Raw genomic sequence first — 12,500 nt, 5'->3', positions numbered from 1 at the left:
GAGCATGAATCGATCATTAAATTTTCAAAAATCGATTTTTTTATTTATCTAAACCTGACACTACCACCGTGTGTGTGTGTGTGTGTGTGTGTTCATTAGATGAATGTAAATCTGTCGTTAATGCTGAGATGATTCTGAGGGAACACTCTAGAAATCCTCCCGCCTCGCCTACTCTGGAGCTCAGGCACATTAGCATTAGCGCGTTAGCACAGCTCAGATTCGCGCACAAACACCGAATAAACGCCTTCAATCCGCAGATTTATGAGCGCTTCAGATGAGCGAGCGCGACACACATCGATGCGCACATTCGCAGGAATAAAGGCGATCCTGAGGACGCGATGAGCGGATCACACACACACACACACACACACACACACACACACACACACACACACACACACATAGCCGGACTGATGCTTGAAACACACCGCCGCTCCGCTGCACCGACCCGCGGCTCCCGCTCACGGAACCGAACGGGCCTCGACACTCCTCCGACACGAACCCGTTTTTCTTCTGTCGTTGTAATGAAGACTATCTTATGTTCTGGTGGAAAATGAGCAGTCACAAGACGTCCGGTCAGAGACGTATATTTCTTTAATGGGTGGTAATTTTGCAGCCACATTTAAACAGTAGTGGTTCTAAAAGGAAATATAAATAACAATATTTAAATTATAACATATTCAAGATAACATTGGGCATATGGTTATACAGAGAAGAACATAAGCATTGTAGTACTATGATATCCATCATTGTATCATCTAGAGTGCTCAAGTTTGGCTGATAGTACTCACTAAATACTACTAATAGTGATATTATGCATGCAATAACTCAATGTTTCACAGATAAACAAATATAATAACGTCACATAAGGACCGAGTCGATTAACACCGATAAAATAGTGTCACGTTCTCTGAAACGTGATCTCAATCGAGGCGATCGTACAGAGATGATAATCTCGACCAAGATCTCGACCAAGATGGCGGCGCGAGTAGATCGCGAGGCTCAGCGTCTCTCCAGATTCTGCAATTTTGCGGTATTTTTCTTGTTCATCTCGGGTCTGTTCGTACAGAACAGTTGTGCTTTTACATCGTACACCCGTTGTGAGCTTTTGGATATTGGTTTGCGAATTTCCGACAGTTTTATGGACAATCTTCAACTCCTTCCTGAGATCGCTAGGACGCCCGAGGCGATGCGCTCTGCCCGGCCGGGCGGAAGTGCTAGAAGGCGGCGCTGTGATCGTAAACAAAGGCGGGGTAAGCGTGGAGGTCTAAGAGCTAAGCTAAGGCTAACTCCTTACCGGCTCTCTTTACCCAGCATTTTCCTTGCCAATGTACAATCGCTAGTGAACAAAACGGAGGAGATTCGACTCAGCATTACACACAGTAAGAAACTTTTGAACTGTAACGTCCTAATCTTCACTGAAACCTGGTTAAACAGCGGAATACCGGACACCGCTATTGAGCTAGCGGGACGCCACACACTCCGGGCGGATAGAACACTAGATGGCTCCGGGAAGAGCAGAGGGGGTGGATTGTGCATTTATATTAACAAAGCTTGGTGCACAAACTCTGCTATTGTTGGGAGTCATTGTTCAGCTAACCTGGAGTTTCTCATGGTTAAATGTAGACCGTTTTATCTACCGCGGGAGTTCACCTCCACTATTATCACTGCAGCCTATATTCCCCCGGATGCTGATGCCAAGCTTGCTATGAAAGAACTTCACGCAGCCATCAGTAAACAACAGACTGATCACCCGGAAGCTGCGTTTATTGTTGCAGGTGACTTTAATCATTCAAACCTAAAGTCAATGCTACCCAAGTTTCACCAGCATGTTTCCTGCCACACCAGAGGAAACAAAACCTTAGACCATGTTTACACAAACATGGCTGGCGCTTACGTTGCGACACCCCTCCCCCACCTGGGACAGTCAGACCACCTCTCTTTGTTTCTATCACCCAAATATTCACCCCTCATCAACCGTGTGAAGCCATCAGTAAAGACCATCAAGGTGTGGCCTGCGGGGGCAGACTCCACACTCCAGGAAAGGTTTCTAAACACAGACTGGAGTATGTTTGCTTCTCAAGCCACCAGTGGCGCTCACACGGACATTGACTCATTCACTTCCTCTGTATTGGATCATATCAATACCACCATCGACAGTGTTACAACCCAGAAACAGATCACCACATACCCTAATCAGAAGCCTTGGATGAACAGGGAAGTTCGACTCCTGCTGAAGTCACGCAATACTGCCTTCAGATCAGGTGATGCACAAGCCTACAGTACATCCAGAGCTAACCTGAAGAGGGGCATCAAAAAGGCCAAGCACTGCTACAAGCTAAAGATAGAGGGTCACTTTTCCAATTCTGACCCTCGACGCATGTGGCAGGGCATCCAGGCCATCAGTGACTACAAACCCACCCACTCCACCCCTGCAGCCACTGATGTCAACTTCCTGAACGAGCTAAATTACTTTTATGCTCGTTTTGAAAGAGACAACAGAGAAACTGCCACCAAGCTCAAACCCTCAGCTGACCACCCACCAATCACACTCTCCTCCACAGATGTCTGCAAGGCACTGAGCCGGATCAGCGCACACAAGGCTGCTGGACCAGACAACATCCCTGGACGTGTGCTCAGGGCATGTGCGGTGCAGCTCGCTGGGGTTTTTACAGACATTTTCAACCTGTCTCTTGCCCAAGCAGCTGTACCGACATGCTTTAAACGCACTTCCATTGTGCCAGTGCCGAAACACTCTAACCCGAGGTGCCCTAATGACTACCGCCCTGTAGCACTCACACCCATCGTCATGAAGTGCTTTGAGCGGCTGGTCCTGGAACACCTAAAAGACTCTCTACCATCCACATTGGACTCACACCAGTTTGCCTACCGCAGCAATAGGAGCACAGAGGATGCCGTTTCCATGGCACTGCACTCTCTGCTCACCCATCTGGACCATAAGAACACGTATGCACGCATGCTGTTTGTTGACTTCAGCTCAGCATTCAACACTGTCATCCCATCCAAGTTAATAGCCAAACTTGGAGACCTGGGCATCAACACTTCAATGTGTAACTGGATTTTGGACTTCCTAACTGACAGACCCCAGAATGTTCGTTCAGGATTCACCTGCTCCACATCCATCACACTCAACACTGGTGTACCACAGGGCTGTGTGCTAAGTCCGTTTCTCTACTCCCTCTTCACCGCCGACTGCAAGCCTGTGTATGGATCTAATTCCATCGTCAAGTTTGCGGACGACACTACGGTGATTGGGCTCATCAGCAACAACGATGAGACTGCCTATAGGGAGGAGATCCAGCACCTGGCCACATGGTGCGCTGATAATAACCTGCTTCTCAACACCACCAAAACGAAGGAGCTCATCGTGGACTTCAGGAAGGAGTCAAGAGGCACACACGACACCATCCACATCAATGGAATGGCTGTTGAACGTGTCTCCAGTTTCAAGTTCCTGGGGATCCACATCTCGGCGGACATGTCGTGGACGACCAACACCTCCAGCCTGGTCAAGAAGGCTCACCAGCGCCTCTTCTTCCTGAGGACACTGAGGAAGAATCAGCTCTCCTCGGCCATCCTGGTGAACTTCTACCGCTGCGCAATAGAAAGCATCCTGACCAACTGTGTGGCAGTATGGTATGGGAGCTGCTCTGTTGCGGAGCGCAAGGCACTGCAGCGGGTGGTGAAAACTGCCCAGCGCATCACAGGGACTCCACTGCCTGCCATCGAACACATCCAGAGGAAACGCTGTCTGCATCGAGCTCGCAGCATCCTCAAGGACTCCTCTCACCCAGCCCACAGACTGTTTTCTCTCCTGCCCTCCGGCAGGCGTTTCAGGATCCACCGGACCAGGACCAGCAGACTAAAGAACAGTTTTTTCCCCAGAGCTGTCTCTTTATTGAACTCAAACCCCCGTTGATCCACTTCCCTCATAAACTGATAACTCTCCTACCTCACATCTTCCTTCACTTTGTTATTTGCACTACCGACTGTTTATCTTATCACAGTAACAACTGTTTACATATGCATCTTGCACTGCCATATCTTAACTGGATTATGCTCATTTGCACTGCCGACTGCATTTATAGTACCAATGTTTACATTTGCACTGTACTTCTAACTGTAATATGCAACCACTTTCCACTGCACTTTACACTTTTTTTTTTTTTTCCGGATAGCTCTGTCCATAATTTATTGCACTACCCTAATCCACTGCTATTCCTCATATTAGCCTAGCATATTATTGTATACCTCTATCTGTAAAATTCTGTTTATAGTAATAGCCATCTGTATATTGTATTCATAGTACATATTCACCTGTAAATTCTGTTTATAGTAATAGCCATCTGTATATTTATTCACTGTACATATTCACCTGTAAATTCAGTTCTGTTTATAGTAATAACGTCTCTCTATTTATACATATTTATACATATTCAGTACATATCCATGTCCTGCACTTACGCATCCATTGTATATCCTGCACTTGCTGCTATTGCACTTCTGGTTAGACCTAAACTGCATTTCGTTGCCTTGTACTTGTACTTGTGTAATGACAATAAAGTTGAATCTAATCCAATCTAATCTAATGCTCATATATCCTTCGTCTATCATCAATAATCCTATATACATATTCAACGTTACTTAGAAACTGAGATTATATGCTCACAGCTAGATATTGAACTCTCTTTTACATGTATTTACCTCAGATAATCTCAACGATGCAATGGACTATGAATGCATCCTAACATCAAAAGATATTAAATTACAGATTCAAAATCACCATAATACTACTTGAAATACAACTCGTAAAAGGTAATAACATAACTGAATAAAGATTACTCACTGGTATATGAACGCACTCTGTCAAATCGATCAAACCAGGCGGCATAACTACATCAAAACTTGCACGTCTTCTATGCCTTAAAGCAATATTTATTTAGCCACAAGGGGGCATTAGTGTATCTTTTATAAATAGAATACAGATTGGAGAGCCTTTTTAACAGTCGTTTTTTCCCCTTTTGTCTTTCTCACGTCAGGAAACGAACGAGAGGAGCTTGAGCGGTCCACCCGCTCCCGCCCCCCTCACGCGCGCACCGCATCCATCACTCTTGACATTTTGTCACTGTGTTCTACAGTACAGTATATAAGCTGAAGCTAAGTTGTTCAAAAATGTTCATTTTGTCTTCTTAATGATTAAATTGGACAATTTTCTTCTAGAAAGACAAGGTGTTTAGGCGGAGAAAAAACTTCTTCTTTACCTTGACATGTTTTGACTGCAACCTGCAGTCTTCCTCCACCTGAACACGTTGTCTTTCTAGAAGAAAATTGTCCAATTTCTACAGTATGTTGGTTCTGATCTACTTCCTAAAGGAAATAAGCCTTTCATTTATTTGTTATTGTTTAGTTCAACTTGATGAGTCACAACACAATGTGATGTATTCATTTCTGTGTAACTACACGACACTACACGACAAGTGCTTTGAGTTGTTGTTACTCAATAAAAGAGTTAAGTAATTCAGTAGCTGACTTTTTTTTATACTGCAATCACTTTGTAGTGTATTTTCGTTTACTGTTGTGAAATGGAAAATCAATAATCGCTAATCGAGAATCGTTAATAATCGAAAATCGACTGTAATCGAATCGGGACTTCAATAATCGTAATCGAATCGAATCGGGAAATCAGACAGATTAACCACCGCTACCTGGGAGTGAGAGAGAAAAACAGAGTTGAGGGCACCTTGAGCATTTTAAAGATCTAACCCTATATAACAACAAACTGCTAAAATGATGGAGAAACGCGGATATTTGCAATACATTTAAGAGCACTCTCTGAACAAATGACACTCATCAGTTTAACACAGAAAGAATAAAGCACTTACTTTTTTGAATTGTCAGTTTATTTATTAATTTACCTCATCCATTGTCTTTTGTATAGCAGAATAATCCATCGTGTCATCGCTGTCGTGATCAGATGTAGCTTATGGTTGTATCAGTGTAGCCAAATCAGTGCACATTTCATTTGAAGAAGACATGATGAAATATGTGCGGATACACGCTTTTGGATCATGTTTAGAGCACTATGTCTATGAAATATGTCCATTAAAAACTTAAACACGCTCGCTCCGGTCTATGTGCTATAATATGATCCATGTGGAGAACGCTGTTAATCTCATCACGGCGTTCAGCGCAGAAACCGCTGTCTCGCGCGCGCCGCGTGTAGTTTGAATTCTCCTCTGTAATCAAGGGCTGAATCTGAAATCGCCCCCTATAACCTCAAATAGGGCATTATTTGGAGGGGACAGCGCTTTGTAGTGGTGTCCGAAACCATAGTGGGCGTTATTGAGTGCACTCATTCTATCCCACATCGCACCGCAATAACGAGTGTACAGCCGATGTACACACAACGGTGGTCCGACTTCACACACTCGTTTTCATTCACTAAATAAAGTGATAACGTAGGGAATAGTGAATGAGGGTATAGGGGGCGATTTCAGATTCAGCCATAGGCTGTAAAGCGATCTCAGCTGTGCTCTGACTGCTCTCACTAGTGTGCAACAGTGAAATGCGTCCCCTCTCAAACAATGACGCGCTGCGCCGCGTTCCGAACGTTGTTTAAGCGACACATACCGGTATTGCGGTATCATCAAAATTCACATCATAAAAAAAATAAATACCGGTATTCGGTATGAACCGGTATACCGCCCAGCACTAGTTTCTTTCTTTCTTTCTTTCTTTCTTTCTTTCTTTCTTTCTTTCTTTCTTTCTTTCTTTCTTTCTTTCTTTCTTTCTTTCTTTCTTTCTTTCTTTCTTTCTTTCTTCTATCTATCTATCTATCTATCTATCTAGTCATCATACTCACACACTCACTCACTCACTCACACTCATTCCCACACACACACACTCTCTCTCTCTCTCTCTCTCTCTCTCTCTCTCTCTCTCTCTCTCTCTCTCTCTCTCACACACACACACACACACACACACACACACACACACACACACACACACACACACACACACACACACACACACACACACACACACACACAGTATACCATACCATCCGCATAGCAACACCGTAACAACTACCCTGAGACCCTAGCAACTGCATAGCAACACCCTAGCAACCACCCTGAAAACCCTAGCAACCCCCCAGAATACATTAGCAACTGAATAGCAACAACTTAGCAACAATTACCTTAACAACTACATAGCATATATCTGTCTGTCTGTCTACTCACACTGTCTGTCTACTGGTTCACCTCCAGTCGTTCACTGTATTTCACAGTTAAATTAATTTAATAAATGACATGACATGGCATCTATGAGAACACAATGAGCTCATGGGATTTCAAAACAAGTAAAAATAAGATGAAAATAGACTTTAACACAGACAGAGCCAAGTAAATGAGTTTCAATCAAACTAAACAAGCAACTGAACCTTCAGTAAATGTCATGCGATGTGATGAAGATTAATAAAATTAACTTCATCTTCAGTCATCAGAGTAATTTGTCCTGAGATTTAGTGACTTTACATAACATTTTACTTGACAAGATGATTTTAGACCTAAAATGTACATTAAAGGACATGTTTTACTGATTACAAAGACACGTGTGACTATGAGAGAGATGATCTTACCGCAGTTTCTCCAGTTTACAGTGAGGATCCTCCAGTACAGCAGAGAGAAGAGTCACTGATTTCCCGATTTTATTCCCAGTCAGATCCAGTACTCTCAGGTGTGAGGGGTTTGATCTCAGAGCTGAAGCCAGAGCAGCACAACCTTCATCTGTGATATCACAATACAACAACCTGTAGAGAACAATGACACACTCTTCACTCTCTCAGTTCAGATCAGATCAGTTTATCAGAGAATCCATTATTACAGAGAAAGTACAAACTTAAAGCACAAATCAATAAGTTTGATGAATCAGGATCTGTATTTTTGTCTAATGCTAAATCTATTTTAATTAATGACAGTGTTTCCAACAGTGTATTGTTCAGTTATTTATATCTGTAACAATATGTATGAAGTAATAATTTGTTTGCGAGACATGAATTTAATACATTAAACATTTAAAAAGAAAACCACAAACTTTTGTCAACTTATTTCATTCTATGCAGGATTTAAAAACTAATGTTTTATCTTTCCTTTGAAAACCTGTTTGAAAACAGTCACTACATCTCAGTCAACTCCAAAATCAAGTCTGTTTCAAGCTGAAATTGACTTTTTGTGTGAAAGTCTCATTAACAGTGGACAGTTTATGGTGCACAATAGCACTTTCCTCCCTCCCCTTTATTTTGTCTGAACGCAGCCCATTCGGTGGAGGCTGTGCACACGCGATCAGTCTCGTATCCGCTATCGCCTGTGTTCAGCGAGGACGAGCCACACAGATTCCCTGACAGACCGCAGTTATATGGTCATCATTAGGTCACTTTGAGTGTTTAAAGTTGTGTGCGTCCAGAGAGAAAGGGAGTATTGTAGATTTCACTGTTACTCAAGCTAAGTTGATTGCTGTTCTCTTAATAGAGATGTTAAAGGAATAATGATACAAAATGGCCGCTAATGTGAAATATAGCAGCACTTGAGTGCTCATCCAGTGTAGTGTAATAATGCAAGCTGTTTATAATGTTTGATAATGCCCTATTTTGTTATATACAAGTGACACATTGTGTTTATGTTTGAGGGAAGCCAGTAGCTTATTAATGCCATTTATGTTGTTGTTATGAGTGTAATCGTGATAAGAAGAAGCATTGTTTGTTAGAACATATCCTTTATTTGTTTGTTACAGACCACACACATACGCTGATACACTTCTATGGACATAAAGCAACAGACGATACCATTCTGCACTAGTATTCCTGTTAATCTCCTGTATGTGATTAATTATTGTGATTAATGCAAACCACTATATCCTGGCTCCCCCTCTGCATATACTTTGTACCAATAAATCTGTTGAACTGGATTCCTTCTCCGACTTTGGTGTTCCAGCCGGCACACCTGGACCAACTCCACCTCAATAATGTATCATAAGATGTGATCTGAATGTTAACACCTCCTCTTTCCTTTATCTCCCTGAGTTCCTCTTCAAACCCTTCAAAACACTGACACTGGCTCTCATTCACCAATAATTGTGTGGATTATTTAGTGTTTGTACACACAGGAGAACTTCTCATGAATAATCTCTGCCTAACTCACAACGCACACACACACACACACTAGAGGGCTGCATTGTGATTGAGTCCCGCCGGGTCCCGCGGGACCCAACGTAAATCTCGTGGGAGCGGGCGGTTTGAATTTTGCTGCGGGCGGGAATGGGCGGCTAAAAAAAAACACCGCGGGAATCGGCGGGATAGGGAGGTTGCCTAACGACATGATGGAGAAGATGTCAATAGATGATGTAGAAAAGAACCTCAAACGAGGTATTTACAGCACAAAAGCTAAGCAAGGAAAGTCTGACATTTGGAGAAGTTTCTCAATTGTTTTGGTAGGCAAAGTCATGCGGTATAACGTTATATGTATCCACATATTGCGCAGCTGGCAAATACATAGATACTTGATCATACCTCACCAAAAACGCTCAGCACTCCCTGCAGGTCAAGTTGACTGTTTGGTGTTTTTGACAAACAATACATAGAAGTTTAGTGAGTGGAAATGGATTGTTTCTAAATGTCCGTTTGCTATTTTGTGTTCACATTACGTTCTGTTGAAGCATGTTTTCTCAGGTTTCCTTTCAGTCGGTCACGTTCGACGGAATTGGGATCTGTTTTTTGTTTCTCAATCTGGTTTTCTGTTTTCTGTTTTGCAAAGCAGTCTATTTTTATGTGCAAAGTTTTTGATAAAAACAAAATTATATTTGAATGTATTTGTCTTTTTTTTTTTTTACATGCAGGCCAGGGAAACGAAACAAACAACCCCATGGATCTCTTTAATAATATCAATACAAATACGTGTTTTTTTTCCCCTGCGGGACGGGAGAAGACACAAAATCAATGCATCTCTATTATTGTGCAGGAATAAATTCTCTGAGTTTTGCGGGTGCGGGCGGGAGTGGACATACATATTGCGGGAGCGGGCGGTAATGGTCAGAAATTCGGCGGGTGCGGGCGGGAGCGGGATGAAGAAAACAGTCCCGCGCAGGGCTCTAACACACACACACACACACACACACAAACACACGCACACACACACACACACACACACAGACGCACACACACACGCACACACACACGCGCACACACACACACGCACACACACACACGCACACACACACACACACGCACACACACACACACACACACACACACACACACACACACGAACACACGCACACACACACACACGCACGCGTAACTCTGAAAAATCCCATTGACTTTCATTGACGGAATGTTCAGACAAGTTAAGACAGTTCAAACTCTAACTGACAAAAATCATATTTTGACAGTTGGCGAGGCTCATTGCTGCCATTCTATTAACTATTTCTGAGCCACTGAGACTTAAGGTCCTTTCACACTGGACGCGATTTTGACGCGCTAATAATGGTTTTATTTTTTGACCAGCTGTTTGTGTATTGAGAGCTTCCACACCGAACGCGAATGTGCTGTGGCGAAAAAACTATGTTTATTTTTTCGATGTCTATTTTTTTTAACACTCGCAGCGACAGAAAATGCTTAAACCAATCACATACAAGCAAACAAAGGTGACCAAATGTCCAGTTGTTGTCTCTAGCCATTCAATCAACATTAACCTTTGCCAGGTATCGCATTTCTCACGAGATTACAGCTGTAGTTGTGTTTACAGCTGTACAGATGCAGCTGTGTTTGCCCACTGTAGGCTAGCCTACAGATTACGATATCATAACTTTGAGTTAAAACTTGATTTTTTTCTAACCTAATTGTGTCCGCGACTATAGAAAGTGAATGTGTTTCCGTCAGTACGACTGTGGAATTTAAATGTTTACATTGACTCAACTGGAAACATAGCTGGAAACACAGCTGCTCCGGATCGACTGGTTGCTGGAGTGTGAGTGAGTGAGTGAGTGAGTGAGTGAGTGAGTGAGTGAGTGTGTGTGTGTGTGTGTGTGTGTGTGGTCAGATGCGCTGCTACTGTCTCTGGAGGAGCTCCTCAAACTGTCCCACGGACATTTGAAAGTAAGTGCAGAACCGGCCATGATAAAGTTTTAGCTCCTGTACAAGATTAGCATACTCCCCTTCAGACTCTCTGTTCTTTAAGACTGAGTGCACCCAAAACCTTCTTCTCTGTCTTTTAAATGAAATGAAAAGCTCATCTTCACTGAATGATGAAGTGTCCGTGTTTTCTCAGCTGTCGCCACAAATGTTTTGGGATGTTGGAGCTCTGAAACGTCACAGACGTCGCAAATTCGTGTCGCAGCTGATGTGAATGGTTTTGACGCAAACTATTCGCATACGAAATATTCGCTTCTCCGCTTCGCTTTTTCGTTAGGCGTCTGGTGTGAAAGGGCCTTTAGGCCACACGGGTATTTTCAAAACCGCAGCTTTTTCTACGCGGTTTGGCTGTTCGTCCACAGGCAAACGCAGTATCCGGTTACTGAAACCGGACTTTGAAAACTCCGGCCAGGGTGAAGATTTTTAGAAACTCCGGTTGCAGGGTTGTTGTGCAGATGCTGAAACCGGAGATCTCGGCTTGTTAAGTCTAAGTGTGGACGTTATCTCCTTTGTTTACATGAGTTGAGTCTATGCATGTAACATTAGATCCACTGAAGAGGCAAGTTTAGAACCCAACTGCAGTTTATTCCAAATTATAAACATAAAACAAAGACTTGGCAAAACAAACAATAAAAGACTTGGCTTAATTAAACTTGGCTTGAAAACAGACTTGACTATAACAGAAAACTCACCAACACGGGGTTACAACATTCAATATCAGACGAGGACACATGGCAAACATGAGGGCTTAAATACACAGAGACTAATGACTGGACAAGTGACACCTGTGAACAGTGATTAAACAATGAACCAATGACAGAACAAGACACAAGATCACATGAGGCCATGGGAGTCACATGACAAGACCAGGAAACAAGACATTGAACATGACAAACTCAAAAACATGAACATGAAACAACCCAAAACACTGTGACAATGCAATGGACGTATAGCGTTCAATAACTCTGCTAACAGCGCTTATCACATGTGAACAGATACATGCGCAGTTATCTCATTCAGGGGTTAAAGCAAAAAAAATCCTGCGCCTGAACTTTTTTTTTCAGTGGGGTTGGGGGCTGGGTGAGTGGACAAATACGTTATTTGGCAAACAAAATAAAAAACAACAGTATAATAATGTATCTGCCAGGGGCGGAGCCAGACATTTTAAAGATTCGGGGCTTAGCCCAAATCTAGTTTGTTCAATGACATTTTAATTTGGCTTTATCAACTTTACTGACTTTGAGGAACATTGTTGTATTAGACTGGAGTAAAGTTCATAATGATCATGATCAGT

At 42.8% G+C, this 12,500-nt stretch overlaps 1 protein-coding gene across 1 annotated transcript in view; it reads right to left on the bottom strand.

The window, feature by feature from the left end:
* The window catches only part of LOC307130997 (NACHT, LRR and PYD domains-containing protein 3-like), an 80,615-nt gene that overhangs the window by 23,195 nt on the left and 44,920 nt on the right, over nt 1-12,500 (bottom strand). Inside the window, exon 9 of the mRNA XM_079824361.1 lies at nt 7,661-7,831. Within this exon, the coding sequence (XP_079680487.1) occupies nt 7,661-7,831 (171 nt within the window). The remainder of the gene's footprint in view (nt 1-7,660; nt 7,832-12,500) is intronic.

This window comes from Gobio gobio (genome assembly GCF_949357685.1).
Source record: "Gobio gobio genome assembly, chromosome: 8".
Taxonomy (NCBI): Eukaryota; Metazoa; Chordata; class Actinopteri; order Cypriniformes; family Gobionidae; genus Gobio; species Gobio gobio.
The sequence above is the reverse complement of the archived record's forward strand: the minus strand, read 5'-3'. Positions and strand labels throughout refer to the sequence as shown.